Raw genomic sequence first — 19,804 nt, 5'->3', positions numbered from 1 at the left:
TCAGAGTTTTAAGAAGCTGTGAGCTAAGAATCCACAGCTAATAATGGTCTAGGTAGTAATGACCTCGAGTTATCTGGGGCTCCATTAGTTGGAGATTTTATCGCATTACTTGTCTGTGGCTTGTGTAAATCTATCCAACTCTCAATACCATGACGAGAACCGGTGACAAATGCGGTCGACTCTCCAAATTCATTAACATTTCTCATCTGCTGGAGAATGTTTATGAGTCACATATCATGATAATGTTTCTGAAAATCATAGCATGTGCTCATAATAAACCAAGCCAAGATTCACCATGGAAAAAAACGGCTTCCCTAAAACTGTTGCCCAATAAAACACTGAACTTTATAACAACATAGTGTTGCCTTTCTGTTCTGTTTTCTGTTCTTAAAAATACACCGTAAGTAGACCCAAGATGATATTGCGTCCAGCCAGTTTATTGTAAAGGTTTTTTGATCTCTTGCAGAACAGAGTTATGATGTTCAAAAATTCAGATTCCGAAGGTAAACGCAGATGTTCACCACAGACCTCCGCATGATTAACGTTCAGAGATTAACGGCTCTCTAAATAACGTTATGTGTATCGTAAAACCACGCAAAACCGACCAAAAACATGCATACAGCTTGAACGAGTTTGAACAAATATTAAAATAGAAAAATTTCCCATCTTCTCCGAAAACAGCGAACGAGAATAAGGGATTTTCATTTTCTGGAAAACGATGGCATACTTGTACAATGACTAAGCTTCAGTTACCGGGGGAAGGAGGGACCAGATAATAACTATTATGCTATAAAAGATCAAGGCTCCGGACCCCCCCGCGACCCAGTAGGACAAGCGGTTTGGAAAAGGGATGGATGGATGGAAGATCATAGACACTAATTCAAGGTGTACTTATTAAAACAAAACCACTGAACTCGATGTGTTTCCCCTTCGTGGAGTTGCTGCAGTGTTGCACTGCAAAGTGGCTTCCCATACAAGAGTGTTGTCAGGACACCATGAGAATAAAAGTGGGTTTATTTCCTAGGTGTGCATCTGGAAGCTAACGTCAGTAATCTCTATGCTACTTTAGTACCTATGGTCTATAAAATAATAAAATATAAAACTTCCCAGTCACCATGGGAACTAGAAAATGTATATCCATTAACATTTTCTTTTGCTTTCTTCAAAAAAGCTTGTTGGATGACAGTTTTAAAATTGTGAATGAGATGAAAATCATAAGGTTGATACTCCATCCACTTTCCAAATCACTTATCCTTTGGGGTTGTGGGAGGTCTAGAGCCTATCCCTAAAGCTATGGGCACGAGGCAAGGGGCCAGCCCATCACAGGGCACACTCACACACCAGTCACTCACACACCATTCACTCACACATGCACTCCTACGGGCAATTTAGTAACTCCAATTAGCCTCAGCATAGCTTCGGACTGTGGGGAAAACTGGAGAAAACCCCTTGACGACATGGGGAGAACATGCAAATTCCACACACATGTTACCCAGGCAGAGATTCAAATCCAGGTCCCAGAGATGTGAGGCAACAGTGCTAAGCACTGCACCACCATGCTCTACATACACATATGGAACATGTTATTATACTATTAAATACACTGTAAATTTGATGGAAGAAACACTTCAGCTCTGAAATATCCTCTCTTACCCAGCAAAATATCCCACAATTAGCCAGGGAATGGAATGTCAAACTTAAGTTTTCAACATGGACCAAAGCTATGAATTTTGCACTTGTTGACTGAAACCGTGACCTGCTGCCTATTATGGCATGTGACTCTGCCGGCAGCAGCCAAGTGTTATAAAAATATTGCCTTATAAGGCTGGCCCACTCATTTCATCAGAGGGGATGCTTGGTTCAGCAGGTGGTCCCTTTGGCTGTGCTGCCCTCTAGAGGACAAATAAATAATACATGAATATGGGCAATGATAACGCCACAATTTCTCAAAGAAAGGAAAATGCATAGAGATTAGATTGAAAATTGCAAACCAAGTTAAACCTCTGCTAGTGATACTGTTGTCATTTTCTATGCAATGTATACAGTGTGTTTTGCATCTAATAGAAGCAATGATTCTAAGTTGATTCGACTTCATGTTTGGTCAAATGTTGCAGAGAAGCAAAGGGTGTCAGGTGGCATGAAAACTCCATTATCATCCCGGTCTAGCGATAAAGACTGTACTGAAAACAGGAGCACAACATTATTTTACTCAGTCACATTAACCGACATAAACACACGCACCGTAGATATAAACATATTCTAAGAACATGGGTGTAACCTATGACTTCATTCTAGCCAGCAGCAGTGTTACTGCAGACAGGAGGATTAAAAGTTAGCATTCCATTAACATGACTTTTAATAGGCTATGGCATTAATTTGAAGAGATTTACCCTGATATAAGTCTGACTCCATCAACTGGATCCTCTCTCTGGGACACGATTGCTTTGATCTAACATTGGCTCATCCTGTGGTCAATACATCTGTGCATGAAGGATTTTTGCATTATTGGAGATCAGAGGTTGCAGACTTCCACGGGGCTCGGTAATGAAACTCTGAAGAGAGTTGCTGAAGAGATGCTGTCCGTGAGCTCAGTTCTGAGTCTCTTTATTCCGATGGGGAATTCTAAGGCAACGGAACTCTGCTCAACACCCTTTGCTGCGTGTGTCCGTTCCCGCCGACAGCGGAAGAGTTTCAACACAAATGCTCTCCAGCTGAGCCTGATGCAGGAATGAATTCTAAATGAAGAAAAACGTAGGTTTGCAATAACTCCTCCCTTGTTAATGCTTTGTGATGAAGAAAAAACTTGTCGCATGTATATATAAGGAATTTTGCATTATTACACAAAGCATTTCAAGTTAGTATACTAAGAGCATCTTGGGCAGCCAGCTGGCCTTGGACCCTTAGCGGGTTTTTTCCCCCTGCTTGGGGGTTTTTGGTCCCCCCCCCCAACTCCCAAATTGTCTTCTGTCTTTCCTTCTTTCATCCCTTTTCTCCTGTCTCCTGTATTATTCTGCAAAAATGGTGTAGTAATGTAGAATCGCACGGCCATGTTAAGCGTCTTAGGAAAACTATGCTGTTGAAGGCACTATATAAAAATTGAACTGAATATAGCAGCCTGCAATCCTGACTAGAATACGAGGTTGGAAGATGGACGAATAGATAGATTTCCTATTGCTGGACACAGTACAGCAGAGCTAAGAAGTCAAGCTAAGTCTGACAGGTTTCATTCACGAAGTCCTGCCAAGAGGTAATTATTGAGAAAATGTCCTGCCTGCCCCTGAACTCACCGGGACTGTGGGTGACAGCTGTTCAGCCCTCCTCAACCTGAAATAACTATTCCCGTCATCCGCGGACTCACAAACATCCTGTCCTTGCACAGCACAGCTTTGGCCAACGGGAAGACGATGCAAGGCCCGCTGGAAATCAGTGGGACTCCATAACACAGATGCTATAATTCACAGACCTTCCTCTTAATGCCTTCAGTTTTATAAAAAAGTTCACCTCCTGCTTCTTTGACTCAAAGTAAAGTTTTCATTGTTTGCAGTCTGTGCAATTGCAGTTAAGTGCCCTTAGATGGAGCAATTCATCAAGATTACGTTAAATTCATGCACATAGCCACATACTATTACTAGTGAAACATCAGACCTCTATAAGTAGGAAACTTGACTACTGAATATCTCAGAAAGCATTTACAGATCCTGCAATGTGCTTTAAACAGCATTTTGTAATGAAGCCACCAGGTTTTATCCTACTGCTATGTACTGATTGTGCTCTGACCCTATTGTTGAAACGCTTCTTCTTTGAGATCCACTAAGGTCACTGCATAACGGGCATAATATTGCATTGTAGATACAAATCATGCATTGATATCACTAACTGAGACAGCATTTTGGGAGATGCACATTCAGCTACTTGGCAGCGGCCTTCAGTCATCAAAGACAGTCAAAACTTCCAGGTTCTCTTATAAACTCAGAGGGTAACGATAAGCAAAAAAAGATCAAGAATTCTGCCATGCTACACATGAGTTTGTGAGGGATGTTTAACTAACCATTAAAGTAAGAGGAAGGACTCTGAACACATAAATATTCACATTGCTTGGCAGGAGCTTGCTTTCATTATTGGAAAGTAATTAGAAATTCGAGTGAGAGGATCTTTTCACACGAAACATCCCTCTGAGGAGCAGGAGAGCTCCTGTGGGTGGTGAGAGCTTCAAACCCAAGGTCCTTATCTACGCAGCACCTAATTTATTATGTGTTTCGGGTGTATAGCTTGTTCTACTGGATTCTGCACAAGCAAGAAGCAGAAGAAGAAATATTCCAGCAGAACAAGTGAGTATTATGCTTCATCCTGCTACTGAACTAATACAGCACAGTGAGTCGCTGACCTCAGGAGAGATTATATCGACACGGTCAATGGGAGCCGAATCTCAACGCGATCGGCTTGGTTGCCAGGCTGCCACTTTGAGAGGAGCTGTAGACGGGCAGGGAGGGGAGTCCCGCAAGAGCACTCCACAGGACCCCTGAGGGCACTCGGAGGGGGGGGGTCTTTGCCAAGGGGAGACGGTGTTTCTGCTACCTTGGTAACAAAAGAGGGCTGTTCATGCAACCTAAACAAGGGAAGTCCAAGAAAGGGGGGGGGGGGCATGGCAATGATATGGAGGTGGGAGGGGGAGAGCGAGCGAGGAAGAGAGAGAGAGAGAGAGTTAGAGAGAGAGCGAGAGAGAGAGAGAGAGGGAAAGAAGGAGGGAGGGAGGGAAGGTGGGAGAGAGAGCTGCTTTAGTTTCAGAGAAGAAGCACTTTCGCCTCCTTTAACTTGACTGACTGAGTGAGTGAGTGCACACGCTTCCAGGAGGAGCAAGTCAAAGAGCGAGGGGGACGGGTTCAACCAGGTTGGAATACAGACACGCTCAAGGGGGGGGGGGGGCAAGTGGCAGCAGGCATGTGGAGCAGGCCGGGGAAGCGAGAGATTACCGGTCCGTTCCCAGAGCGGCAAGCGTGGGATCCACGAGACCCCAAGGCCGGATGGCAGCTGCACCCGATGGCACCGTCCATCCGCTGAGGGGCCAGGGATACGGCAGAGGTGGGGGCTGCGGCGGCGGGGGCCATGCGGCCGCTCCGGAGGAGCTGCTTCCTCAGGTGGCTGGGGCTGAAGATCTGCAGGAGGACCACCGTGCTCTTCGCTCTCTTCTGGTTCATGTTCTGGGCGCTGCTCAACAGCCTGGCGTTCGTGCACAGGAGCATCTTCTCCGACTTCTGCACGGATGAGAAGAGCAAGCAGATCCTCCAGAGGGTGGTAGGTCTCCCCGACCGTTTCCCACATGGCTACTCAAACTCAGAAGAAAAAAAACACAAACCAGAACATGACAGATGTAAACACGTCGTACCACATGCAAAAAAGCGCAACACCTCTAAATCCAAATGTCTCCTAAGACTGCGAAGCAACCAAGAGGGTGCGATCTAAACTACTGGACTGACAAACTGAAGGACACATGTCTAAGCTTCCGCTGCATGATTAGAATTAACCTCAGTCTCTATTCCAGTTTAATAAAATTCTTTTTATTGTCACAGCTGTTAGTCGGCATTGAATTCCACAGGTAAAAAACTGACTCGGCAAGGGGAAAAAAGGCCGATTTAAATGACAAAATGAAATGCCGTGGTGTCATAAATTAAAGCTAATCTTTCATAAAGCCTAACCATTGTAGAGTTGCATTGTGCGTTTGCCGGGTTTATACGCTGCCTGGATTCAGATGAAATTGAGATTGTGGTTCTCGCATTCTTGACGACAATTATAATATTTCAGGGTATTATATTTGGAACCAAAAGCATAAGTCTTTTGGCACACGAGTGCAGACAAGTAGGAAATTCCCCAGAGAATCGGTGCTGTATACGACTCCAAAGAACCCGCAGAATGCCAGTCAAAGGAGTAACGCGAAATTGCTTTATATCCAAAAGAAAGTCCCAAGACAGTCAATAACGTCTCGGGAAAGAGAAACTTCCAAAATACCCACAAAAAAAGCCTTCAGAAAATGTAGGACTGGAAGGTCATGACATGCTCTTTTGCACGTTCCATGTACACTGATATATGGTAAAAATACATAAAATGAGTTACGGTATCTCACCAAAACTGTTTAATAAACAGTCAAATGAATATTGAATCTAGTCTTCAGTTATTATCGTCAAACTAAACAGCATTAAAATTATTTCTCTCCTAGTTTTGGCAATCTTGTTTTTCAAAAAATATTACTTAATCACCTGTGAATAATTTGCATTAATTCCTGGAGCAGAAAAGCCCAGATACAAGAAACTACAAGCATACGCCACCAGTTACCTTTTTAAGTGGAAAACTGCCACAGTTTTAAAGTGACGCTGTCAGTTACTTTGAAACGTTAAAGAAAAGTGCCAAATGAAACATTGAAAGCAGCCATGTCCTTCATGATACAGCACCGTTGGCGTTATTAGCCCTTATTTTGAACAATAAACTTGGAGTATTATTAGGATGACATAATGCACGCGTTTCATATTTATATAATATTTTATATTACGTAATAAAAAACAGATCTTGTATATGCAAAGACATATTTACATCAATAAATAATATTTATTGATTACAGATTCCTTGTTTGACTGTTTTAAATGTTTCCCTTCGTTTTAATAACATTCGTGGCGAATGAAACACAACTTTAGCATGAACCGCCTAATCGATAGGCCTTTATTATATTGGGTTTATATGAAGTGCATTTCTGTGTCCACTTGTACTGACATACCTTATATTTGACACTTGTCGGCTTTCTGACACCTAACATATCACCCTCCGAGTCATCAGTTTTCATGTGAAAATTCTCCTTATTAAACTTCAACCCCAAGCAGTTTTTTTCCCCATTGTAATGCTCAAAGAGAGCCAGCCAGCCAACTCTCAGCTTGCGATCCATTCAAAACACAAAAATAAGCCTTGGGCCAAAAAGTAGTTTTTACAAACATAAAAGCAGCTTAAAGCAGGTAGTTGCCAATAACGGATGTTGTGTGGAGAAGAAGGGCGCCTGCCGCTACAGCTTCTGGGATGTTGTGTGTGTGTGTGTGTGTGTGTGCGCACAAAAGTGCACAACCAGCAGCAAAGGTCGCAATAGTGCAACAATGGTGCTTAAAGCATTCGGCTGCCCCAGTTTTAACTGTGGGGCCATCTGCCGTCCGCTCAGCTCACGCTCTTCCTCGTGGTTGGGCCCTGTTTCCCCTTGAGTTACGATGTAATGTTAAAGTTTTTTTCTTTAACAACGTGTAATTTCTGTTGTATTGGTCCAGATGTACTAGTATAAGCGGATTTTGTAATGCGCTCTCGTCGATGTGGAAATTCTGTATAAATGTCAAATACATTCAGTTTTGTTGTATTTAATTATAAATGATCTTATACGTACGTTACAGGTTATGAATACGTTACAGTTATTTTGTTTATCGCAATATCACCCTGGCATGTGTACTGTTGTGGTTTCACTGGTAAAACTGGACCAAAAAGAAATGTTTTCACCGGTCCTGACATTTACTGGACAGTAACAGCTCACAGTCTGTGCCAAGCCGTGGGTATTCTGTAGAGCTCACAGCACAGTGTGTGAAAGTTTCCACAGAAACTCAGGCTAACCTATACCAAATATGAGCTGAAGTGGACAGTCCTTTTAGTATATAAACAGCCATCATGTGTACCTGAAAATGTCCAATGATCTTCCACTCATTCATCTGGGTCGGCCAATGGAAGGCCTGCAGCCAGTCCCAGGCAGCGGACGCTTTGGATGGGATGCCAGTCTATCACGGGGTACATACATACATATACCAGAGAAAACCCTCACAACGCAGGGAGAGGATGCAAACTCCATGCATGCAGGGAAAATGCAGAATTCGAACCCCTCACCCTAAATAAAACAGTGCAGCCCAATGCTATGGCTCCCCATAAAGTCTAACTCAGGTAAGGTCTGCACGCCCCAACACCTTAACTTTTCCATTCTCAGAATACAGTTAATGCTTTTTCATGTTTGGGACTTAAATTGGTGACCCTTTTATAGCAAAGCCACTTATCCACCACCCTAACTAGCTAACTAGCAATGACCAGAATGACTTTTGTAATTATATTTGTTAGCGATCAGATTACTTAGTAATTACTTAGTGTCGGGGACAGAGCTCAAGGGATGTGTAGATGTTTCTGCTTGTTCATTTCTAGTTAGCTAGTTACAGTAGGGTGGTGGTTCCGTGACTTTGTGATCGGAAGGTCAGTGGTTCAAATCCCTGTCATTGGAAGATTGCTACCACCACCGAGCCCTTGAGCAAGACCCTTTACTCAAATTGCTCCAGGGCTGCTGGACGCTGGCTGGCCTTTTGCTATGACCTCCAAACTTTTAGGCTTTTGTTCTGTATTAACGAGAGTGACTGAGAACAACCGCATCCAGCAAGTGAAATTCAAACAAGGCATGCTTTCCAAGAAATCAACAATTACTAAATTCCTAATTACAGAATGAACACTGTAATTTCAATACTGTGAAACTAATAATCGGTTACGCCTTTCAATAAAATATACGTTTAAATTAACATAACCATTTCGTAATATATGCTTTCAAGTTAATAATTATATGGGTTTACACTCCAGCTATATGATTATCTGTTCTCATGTGTGTACGCCGCCAGCTTTCTCTTTCTCATACTCTCTGTGACTCATATTTAATTGGTATGTTTTTGTTTGTTAACCACATGTTTGTGTTGGAGAGGAGGTCAGCAAAGTCTCACCAAGTGTATGCAGAATGACTTAAACGCCTCCGTTGTTCACTCCAAACGGAATATTACAATGCTTTCCTTTCAATAGCTACATTCCACAACTCAAATCAAGTCTAGTTCGTCATGATGGGTAGCTTTAACTTGCGGCGTTTTTTCTTTTTTCAATATCTGACATTCTTCTCTGATCCATGACTTTTAGCGGAATAAAACAAGAATGAAAACCATATATCTGTCATTTAAGTGGCTGTCTGACACAAAGGGACCTTTTCTGAATGTTGTATTTCATTGTTCATTCATCCAGCGCTGTGGGAGACGTATAAAATCCCCAGCTGCTTTTTAAGGACATTCCCTGCATTCCTTTGCTGACCAGTGCTCGGCTTTATTTTTTATCTGACTGGCTTGGTCAATTGTTTCAATATTATTATAACACGGTTAACGAAGAATGTTTGTTTATTTGGTAATTACACAGGATTTTCAAAATGGCAGACCTTTTGATGTCCTCGTTCTATAATTCAAAAGCTGCATGAAATACTTAAAAGGATTTTATAGTCAATTAGATTCACACACAGGGACTCTGCAGTATGTGATTTGTATCATTGTGAGATGAGAAAAAAAATCACTCACTGTATCCTTTACGACATTAATCTTCAATGCATCCCAGAGGAGAATGTTCAGATCATGGCTCAAGAGATGAATTTCTAGTTTGTAATTATTCTGGTAGTAAATAAACCCATTGTCCCTGTGCCAGGAATGTAAAGTGTCTTTGCGGCTATGTTGTTTTTATTGTGATGTCATTTTTAAATAAATTTCACTGAATAGTATGAATGTATCTGTGCATCTGGATTGGGGCCCAGTCTGTACAATGAGTTCTTTGATTCTGACTGAATACCACAGGCAGTAAAAAAATAGTTGATGTTTACTCTTTTTTAGCAAAACTATAAAACCATCTAGTTGATGAACTGCTCTGATACTACGATCAGATTTCACTGTCTCTTAGCTGGAGGGGAAATCAGTATAAATGTATGTTTATTTTGTAAAAGTACACAAAATAATAGCATTCATAAATACAGATGAATCACTTAAGGTAACAGACTCACAAATAGGTTAGATAAATAAGTGCCAATATGTATGACTAAGGACAGCATGGTGGATTGATGGATAGCATTACCTCACCTCTCCACCGCTGGGGGCACCAATCCCACCCCCGCTCACGGTGGGTGCAGTTTGCATGTTCTTCCTGTGTCACGCAGCAACAAACAAAGAAGTATATGTGTCTGTTTATAAGTGTGTATGTGTGCGTGTGCATGGACGACTTTCCGTAGTTTCAAAACCATGTCAGACATACACTCCTTGCCTGATGCAATGATGCAAGCCCAAGAAATCTCTACGAAATAAGAAGGATGTGAGATACATAAAATAATCAGGCAGGTGTCTGGTCATATGAAATCTCACTGTCTGCAAAGGAGAAGGAAATCCGACAAAACAGACACCAAGGAAAGAAACATGTCAGGGGTTTGTGGGAAAATGCAAATTAGGGGGAGAAGTTCCTAAGGAACATAAGTCGCAGGTTATGCCAAATCCGTAAATCTACAGCCGGCCTTTTGGACAGACAAATCACTGCATCTGGCTGGAATGATACATATGAACAAGTCAGCAGACATTAAAAATCGAATTTAACAAAGCCTTGACTACAATTTGAAATCGGCAAAACATTCTTATTCTGAAACATCATGGCTTAGAACAACACGTCATTCATGAGTGCGAGAGGATGGGCAAAAAAAATAATAATGCATTTCATAAGTTAGGGTTAATGCATGACATGCTACGCATGCGGTTTCCCGATCAATCAGATTCGAGTATTCATCAGTGCCATGGTATAAATGAGCATAACGAAAGATAGTCCGGAAGACACTAAGTACCCCCAATGTGTAGATGTGAAACAAAACCATTAGCCTGTCAAACTGAATAAAAGGCCAACTCACCCTGACAGCTGTTTACGTTCAGATGTAACTGAAGACGCTCCTAAATACCCCAGCATTAATGACACTCAGTCTGACCTGGAGCCTGTATCTTGGACCATATCTCAAGCCGAGGTATCTCACCACTGGACTGTGAGCAGGAATTTCATAACATGGTACAGATTATAGTGGAGGACATTTGGCTAACTAAGAAAAGAATGCTAATGGCTATAATGTAGCTACATTTCATGTCTCACTTAAACTGTACATCCTGGATAATAATATTTAGCTTTATTTAACATTTGTAATGTCAAAAGATCAGCAGAGAAGCAGGTAGCAATGGGAAATACTGAAAATTGCTCTGTGATCCCTTAGTGTGATTGAGAGGTACTCCTGAACAAACAGGGTTTATAAAGTACTATGAACAAATGTATTGTATAATTTACATAACAGCTTAATTGTGGATGACAGCAGTTGGAGATGAGGGGTTAGGGAGAAGATATACCCAGCTGTTGGAGGGAGACAACTGTGTCACAGTGCCGGACGGTGCCAACATGTGGATCCATTCTGATCACACTTGCATGCTGGCCGTTTGGGTCCAGCTGATGATGTGTTATCTCAGGACCAGATGGTCCTGAGTGGGAAGCTGGAGGAAGGCAAAAAGAGACGTCCAATGAATAGATAAACATTATAAAGAGAAGGATATGAGTGTGAATGCAGCCACATGGCTGAGAGAACCAAGAGGAATGACATAGACTAGCTAATAGGGGCAATATTTCAATGTGAAGGTGACAGCACCGAATGCATCCATACAGTTCAGTGATCTCGATCTGCACAATTAGGGAGGATTTCTGACCACTTTCTGCAAGCGCTGACAGTGACTCAGTCGGTGGCACTGTCATACGATTTTGAATTTTCTCCGTATATTGTGCAGATTTCCTCTCATTCAAAAAGGTGGTTAGGCAAATTGGTGGCTCAAAATTGCCCATAGTGTATGTGCGCTATGTGATGAACTGGCAGCCTATCCAGGGGGTTCTAGGCTGTGCCATAAACTGCCCATAGTGTATGTGCGCTATGTGATGATCTGGCAGCCTATCCAGGGGGTTCTAGGCTGTGCCATAAACTGCCCATAGTGTATGTGCGCTATGTGATGATCTGGCAGCCTATCCAGGGGGTTCTAGGCTGTGCCATAAACTGCCCATAGTGTATCCATAGTGTATGTGCGCCATGTGATGATCTGGCAGCCTATCCAGGGGGTTCTAGGCTGTGTCATAAACTGCCCATAGTGTATGCGTGCTGTGTGATGAGCTGGCAGCCTATCCAGAGGTTCTAGGCTGTGTCATAAATTGCTCCGGATAAACCCCAGGTTGCTTATCTGCAACCCTGTACTGGATAAATGGTCGATTGTAGGATTTTTTTACAGTGGGGGGCATAAGATGGGCCATAATTTATACCAAGGGCCCAATAGTATCATTAGCCAATATTATGTTTTGAATCATTGAGTGACAGGGGAGGGGGCACTCCAGGGGTCAATCAGTTTTCAGCTGCAGCCAGTGCCCCTGTGGCCCCACCCCTGTATATTCCCCTGTTTGAAGATGAATGTACGATTTTCTAACCTGGGCTTACATTTTCTGTGGTTCTTGATTCCAGTGTGGTGAATATCGAGAGGGAGTCCTGACCGGGGACCTATGTGAGGACCTGTGTGTCAATGGAGGGGTGGAGTACAAGCGCTGCCTCTACTACGAGAACGGCAAGAAGGTGATGGAGGCCGAGTGGCACGGCGTGCCTGTGGTGCTGAAGTCAAAGCTGGAAAACTTTACCTCCTACGAGGGCTTTGGCCCACTGGAGTACCACGAGAGCACCGAACTGTCACCCATGGATGTCGTTTTCTATGCAACACTGGAGATCAAGAATTCCATGGGGCTGGAGGTTAGGAGTACCACAGTTCCCCGGCTGTGGAGCCAACAGATGAGCCATGGAAGCCATCCCTACTCACGGGCCGAGCTGGCCTCCCTCTGGTCCCTCCTCCAGCAGGAGGAATACACCTTCTTCAAGGTCCTGCAAGACCTCAGCCAGCACGTGGTGAAGGTGCTGGGCTCCTGCGGACACTTTTATGCAGTGGAGTACCTCATAGCTGGCCATGCCTGGAACCAGAACCTGTTTGCACTGGAAGACCTCCTGAGCCTGCCTGAGGCGGAGGGCGACGACTTGACCAGTGAGCCGAGGAGTAAGAGAGAACGGGACATGGTGCATCGGATTGCTCTCAGCTTTCTGGAAATGGTCCGCCATTTTGAGAATGACTTCTCTCATCATCTCCACCTATGTGACATCAAGCCTGAGAATTTTGCTATCAGGAAAGACTTGACGGTGAGTCTTTAACTAAATACCAACTCCTGCTATCTTCAGAGTTGGGTAATTCACGTCCAGAGAATAAAAATCCAGACTGGAATTTTGTTTCAACCAACTAGTTGAGTACTCTGTGACTGTGACTCTTTATACACAACTGGTTGGTTGAAACAAAATCCCCGTCTGCATTTGAACTCTCTGGACCCGAATTACCCAACTCTGAGTGTCTTACGAGTAAAGTTAAGCTAAACAGTATTACTCACACTATACGGCCAAAAGTATGTGGACATCAGCTAGTCTAACATTTCATTCCAAAACCAAAGGTATTAATATGAAGTTGCTTGCTTCATTTTTGCTGTACCTTCTACTCTTCTGGGAAGGCCTTCCCGTAGACGTTGTAACATTGCTGGTGGGATTTGCTGCCATTCAAGTTTGTTATTGATATTGGGTGATCAGCTCCCTTTCTGTGAGCTTCTGTAGCCAACCGCTTTGCAACTGAACTTGCTCCCAGACATTTTGGCCTTCACACAGAGTTGGCTCTGCTTTTACAGGGGCCCTTGGCAAAGCTTTGTTGGGGAGACCCCCCCTACCAAGAAAACTAATGATCATTTCACTTCTTCCGCGGCACAGGTAATTCAGGGGCCCTAGGCAACTGTCTATTCTATTGAAGCCAGCCAATAACGATATATAGGCCATATATAACTATAACATAAGCAGCTGTCCTTCCCTGAATCCATCTCTGTCTTCACATTCACTTCCCTTGCAGTTGACACGGATAATTCTAGCAGGACAGAAACGTGGCAAAGTCACCTGTAGGAAAGATGGCATCCCACGATGGTGCCGAGTGGAAAACCACTCACCTCTTTCGCACAGCCACCCATTCTGCGGCTAATGTCTGCTTAATCATACACTGGTGTCAGCCTTGAGGATGACTTAATTAGATGATTCCTCTAATTAGCAGAGACACCACATACTTATAGCGTACCGACCATCGGTATACGGAACATATAAGTGTGTGTTCGAGGGTTAATCACAAGCACGGCCTAGAGTGCAAGAAAGAAAGATAAAGGTAACTAAAGACTAGGGGCAGAAATTATAATGATCTCATTGCATTTGAGAATTTAAGAAGTCAAAGGGAATAAATGATCAGGTTTAGTGAGTCAGATTTAACTGAAGTACAGCCAACGTATGTAATACAAACAGCTTCAAGGGTTCTCAAAGAACTGCACAGTCTGTAATTTATGACATGAACCCTGAGGAAGGGGTGATTTAGGAAGAGCACAAAATCACGCTGGGGAAAGCGATTTTCCGGATAAGAAGTTTTAATGCTTTAAGCATCTTAGGAAACACTTTCCTAACGATAGATCAGTAAGGGTCGGCAGCGTAATTCAACAATGATGTCTGTTCCTTGACTTAAATTTCAGCATCATAAATACAAATCCGCATAAAGCAGCCAAGCTGAGGTTGGAGTTGGAGTGGGGGTTTTGTGCAAAACCGCCCGCATGATTTGACGCACAGAGAACTCCATTAAAATGTCTGCTTCACTTTTTGTCTGACGGCAGTAATCACTGACACTTGTGCTAACTTGAATTTTCCAAGCTCTCTTGTTGGAATCTTCATATAAAAATAGATTGAAACTTTTGGTACAGTATTGCAAGTAGCTAAAAATGAGCCCAGTGTGGTGCAAAGAGAGACATGATGGACAAAGACCTGTAGGGGATCATTTCAAAAAGTGACGTTTCAATTTACTTACAAATTGTTGAGTGTTAGTTTATAGGTGGTAGGACTGAAAGACCTCAGCATACTGGCCAAAGCACAGTCCATTTGCTGCAGGCTGCTGTAAGCATTTTTATGGTTTACGCATAGTGATTGTGATGATAGTCTAATGGAGATTGATAAAATAATGTATAACTGAAGAGCAAATATCCAAAACTCACTCAGTCCAAGGGATGTATATGCAGGATAATGTACGGAAATTTAACAAGCGTTCTTCATTTGGCGTACCTGAGAACTGAGTGTATTTTGATACTCAATACTGTAACATATGATGAGGAAGCCTGATTTCAGGTCACTGACGTCTCAAAAACTCAAAAATAACCAAAAATATGCTCTTCAATTAGGTTATAAAGACTCAGTTGTAATGCGATGCATATTAAGAGGCTCCATACATCCATCACCATAACTGCTTAATCCCAACTGGGGGGGAAGCCTATCCCAGGAACAATGGACAGGAACCAACCCTGGGCAGACGCCAACACAATGCAGGGCGGAGGATCAACATGTCCCCCTAAATACACATCACTTATAGGGTAATAAAGCTGTCTCACACATCCAGAGTTGGGGGGTGAAATCCCACCTTCCCCTTGCGTGCGAGGTGTGAGTTTTCCCCATGTGCTGTGGGTTCCTCGGGGCATTCAGGTTTTGTAGTCTAAAGGCATGCGACTGCCATCTCTAAATTGGCCTGTAGTGTATGACAGTGTGTGTGCGATTGCCCACTACGATGGAATGTATGCATCATAATCCTCGGACGACTTCAAAGCAACTCACTACTATTACAATGATCCAGGTCAAAAACAGCAAAAATAAAACCTTCAGGAAATCAGAATTTTATCTAACAAATTTATCTTTGGATCCACCTCTCCTGACAAATTAGGCATTGCCTGCTAATTATGTGCAATGAGCGTGATAGGCTTACTAATTAATTTATTCAAGAACATCACTTTTAATTGCATTCTGTTTGACAAGCTAAAGCTAATCAGGCACCAAGTCGCAGCTATTTTAAGCTCCTTTGCCTGCTTGACTCTGCGCCCCAGTGATGCGCTAATCACTCCACTTCCCTGTCTTTGAATAGGTTGTCGCCATTGATGTAGACATGGCGTTCTTCGAACCCAAGATGCGGGACATCCTGGAGCAGAACTGCACGCATGATGATGACTGCAACTTCTTTGACTGCATTTCCAAATGTGACCTCAGACAAAACAAATGTGGATCAAAACGGATTAACAGCAACCTACAGGTACAAGCAGGTTACTTTATTCCACTGTTTTTTTTATGATGGGGACAGAAATCTGACATAATAATAAAACAGACGATATTTCAATTTGCTTCGCTCAGAGGGTAGCACTGTTAGCAGTTAGCATCCAAGCTCCAGTCTAGTTGTGTGGAGTTTGCATGTTTTTTTGTGTGTATTTTGAGGTTTTCTTGTGGTACTCGAGCCTGCTTATGCAGTCCAAAAAATTCAGTTAGCTAAACCGGTGTGTGGAAATTGCACATTGTTTGTGTATGTGAGTGAGCCCTGAGATGACATTCTGCCTTGTGGCTTATGTTTCTTGGATTAGATTCTAAGATCGCCACAACTGGTAGAATAGATGTATTCCAATGTGTTTTATATTTAAAACAGCAGCCCTGTTAAGACTGCAATGTACTACGCAATCAATTTCCACAGCACTGAAAAACTGCAAAACATTCGGCGAGTGACAGGTGCTGAATGATTTACAGTGGGTAGGTTTTGCTGTAGCCCAAAGTAATGATGCAATTGTGGTTGTTGGCTGAAATCAGTGCTTTTGATTGGCAAAAAGTCCAAAGAAACATACAGAAAAGCAGTTCCCTTGACAGGACATCAAGCAGGACACCACAGGAAAACAAACAATTTCAGGCTTTACAAGAAAGAGAGAAAAGCTCTGAGACGCTGCCGAAGTTAGGTTTTTGCAGCAGAAAATGTTGCCTGAGACTGAACAGAAATGGAAAGAACAATTAAGCGAAAGCTGGTTGTTTCAATTGAAATTCAAAGTTTAAATATTTTGCGGCATCATTTTATCTGTACGTACCAGTTAATTGTAAGCAATATCACATGTTGTTAATGTTGAATGTTAGTCACCCATCCAGGTCTAGCTCATACCGATTGGCTGGGTTTAGTTAATCACGGAAGTTTCCAAAGAGATGATTCATTGGCTGATCAGTCAGGGAAAACTGCATCACGTTTTTTTTTTTTTTTTGGGCCAGTTTCACTAATATAACATGGAACAGGAGATAAGAAGATCTATGGATGTCCCGCACGGCGGTGATGTCCGGATATGCCTGTGAATTCTTAGCGTGACCCCCATTGACCCCCCCCGGTTCACCAGAGCTCAGACACATGGTTACCCTCAGGGTAGAAAAAGGAAAAAGAAAAAAAAAAGGAATGAAAGAGCAGTTGGTTGAAGGGCAGCTCTGGACAACCGGGGACATGAGGGGAATGAAAAAGCATCCATGTCACACTCACACAGCAAATTCATTTACCTTGATACATTTTTTTGGTCTGGATAAAGCACTTCAGATTCCCACTTATAAAGAGAAATTCTTCTCACCAGAAACTTTATTCCAACAATCGCCATGAAATTTCCTGTATATCAAAGGGAAACTCTGTCTCATATATAATGTATATTCACTCCCATAGGGGGAACATTGTACATTAGAGGAGTTGTGCTTTGTTATAAAGAAAAGTCTTGCGCTCTGATGCCACCAGGAAACACTTCTACCCCAGGAGATGAGAGTTCCTCTGATTTTAGCGTTAATACCTTCTCTGTGCAAGTTTGTATTCCGTCAGGCAATGAATTTTTAAACAAGCAACCTTCTAGAACTGTCCTCCATCATGATGAGCTAAATGAATCACATGCCCCACCTTTCGAATGTTTCATAATGATCGGAATTCCTTTGGTGTTACACTGCTACTAAAAGATAAATGGTAGCACATTTAATAAGACTAGTAGCCAGTGTCAGTACAACAAATCCTATAGGTAGGCCCAAGATTTCCACAGGGCGGGGGGGGGGGGGGGGGGATTGATGGGGAGCAGAGGCATCACCAAGAAGCTATCAGTGTGTGTGTGGGGGGGTGCTGTCTGAAAGCCATGTGACATGAAATCATAGGAATTACACTATAACAAGTGTTTTTTTCTTTCATTTTTTATGGCATAAGAAAGTAATTCCTGCAGCAGAAATCCAATTAGTCGGTCTGCTTCCCATTTCCCAGGTGATCTGTGACAAGATCTTCAGGCGCTGGTTCTCCCCGACGCTGATGGGTGAGAGGGCAGGGCTCCCCCTGCAGGTGGAACTACAGCATGCCGTGCAGGAGTGCGTGGAGACCGCGGGGGGAGAGGATGCAGCCCGGAGCCAGGCCGTCATGCTCCGCCTCTCCTCCGTGCTCAGCCGACTCCTCCGGGTTGGAGCTACACAAAGACAGAGCCACTAATTCCACACTGACCTTTTCATGTCACCTGACTCATGGTTTTTTTTTTTTTTTTTTTACTGAAATCTAGTAATATGAATACTTCATTAACAAACTTTTAATTAGCCATCAAGACTGACAGTATGCACTTTTTACAGCAACATCTGGTTTGTAATTATGTAGAATAAGAAATTAAGATTTAAAAAAGATTACAATGTCAGTAAGAATTTTATGTAACCATCGATGCTCAAGAAGTGACATAGTTCAAGAGGTCACATGTACTTTTTCAGTAATTAATGGAGAAATATTTCAAAATTTTTTTGCCTTGGACGGCTACCCAAAATTCAGAAACTGTGTGCTACTTTTTTGAAAACCTAAGGGTTAGGATTTTGCCCAGGTAAAGAAGCCAAAATCTAAAGATCCTTGTTTTCTCCAACCAGACAGTAGCCTTTGCCAACGTTTTTTTGCACTTGTTCCAACTCACATTGCTTTCCAGCTTAACAGTATGTTTTTTAACTGTCAGAGCACCAGGTAGCAGAAACAGTATATCAGCACAGCACAACCCTTACAAAACAGCAGATAAAAACATGTCTGGGCCCAAACCTTTCAACATGTTTTTTATGACCTTTTTTATTAATTGATTCTTAACTAATTAAGCAATGCAATGTAATATGCTTCAAATCTTCTGCAATGTAATATGCTTCAAATCTTCTGCAATGTAATATGCTTCAAATAAACTGCAGGATCCATGCAGTTCAAAGGAAATGATGTATTTGGCCATTTCATGGCCCCCTTTCTTTACAGTGTAAAGGTCTGAATGTGACAAACGCCCCCAAAATAGTCCACAAGCACTGAAGAGTGTATTTCGAAAAGTCTAAAAAAATATATATATTCCTAAAAAGTGTGGCAGTGTGCAGGTGCAGGGGGGTGGTTTGTGCTTCAGTGGGTTCGCACTGTGCCTGTGGTCAGAAATCCCAGAGTCGGCTTACTGATGTCATTGCTGGGCAGAAGAGCCTGGGACCCAGTTACTCCAGGCTGACTCCTCTGTCTGAAAATATTGATACTGCTTTAGATACAATATCTGATAAATGAATTAAATGTGTGTGTATATACATACACACAAAGTGTCATGCAAAGGTTTATGCACCCCTGGCCAAAATTATTTCCTTTACCGTGAATAGCTAAACAAGTAAAACATGACCTGATTTCAAAAAGGCATAAAGTTAACGATGACACATTTCTTTTATACTAACTGCAAAATTACTTTTTTGCAGCTTCAGAAAAACAAAAAGGAGAAGGGCCTGAAGCAGAAGTCTGGGCCCCTGCACGACCAGTACTTAGTAACACCCTCTTTGGCAAGCATCACAGCCTGTAAACGCTGTTTTGTGCCCAGCAAAGTCTTTCAGGTCTTGTTTTGGGGATTTTTGCCCATTCTTCCTTGCAAAAGCCTTTCAGTTCTGTGAGATTCTTGGACCGCCTTGCATGCCCCGTTCTTTTGAGGTCAATCCACAGACTTTTGGTGATATTTACGTCAGTGACGGTGAGGG

At 42.6% G+C, this 19,804-nt stretch overlaps 1 protein-coding gene across 1 annotated transcript; it reads left to right on the top strand.

Moving 5' to 3' along the window:
• The first annotated feature begins 4,759 nt into the window (after positions 1–4,759).
• Positions 4,760–19,022, top strand: dipk1c (divergent protein kinase domain 1C). The gene is made up of 4 exons (XM_048971949.1): positions 4,760–5,292; positions 12,359–13,075; positions 15,906–16,070; positions 18,063–19,022. The coding sequence occupies exons 1-4, from the start codon at positions 5,104–5,106 to the stop codon at positions 18,279–18,281; spliced, it is 1,290 nt and encodes a 429-aa protein (XP_048827906.1). The 5' UTR covers positions 4,760–5,103; the 3' UTR covers positions 18,282–19,022.
• Positions 19,023–19,804: the final 782 nt, after the last annotated feature.

Source organism: Brienomyrus brachyistius, chromosome 1, assembly GCF_023856365.1.
Source record: "Brienomyrus brachyistius isolate T26 chromosome 1, BBRACH_0.4, whole genome shotgun sequence".
NCBI classification, from domain to species: Eukaryota; Metazoa; Chordata; class Actinopteri; order Osteoglossiformes; family Mormyridae; genus Brienomyrus; species Brienomyrus brachyistius.
Note: the sequence above shows the minus strand (reverse complement) of the source record. Positions and strands in the feature narration are given on the sequence as shown.

What these genes read in the sequence shown, in the direction of transcription:
- dipk1c (XM_048971949.1), top strand. Translation starts at nt 5,104, where the DNA reads ATGCGGCCGCTCCGGAGGAGCTGCTTCCTCAGGTGGCTGGGGCTGAAG. An exon ending in CTATCAGGAAAGACTTGACG is followed by an intron (nt 13,076 to 15,905) that starts GTGAGTCTTTAA and finishes GTCTTTGAATAG; the next exon opens with GTTGTCGCCATTGATGTAGA. An exon ending in GGATTAACAGCAACCTACAG is followed by an intron (nt 16,071 to 18,062) that starts GTACAAGCAGGT and finishes CCCATTTCCCAG; the next exon opens with GTGATCTGTGACAAGATCTT.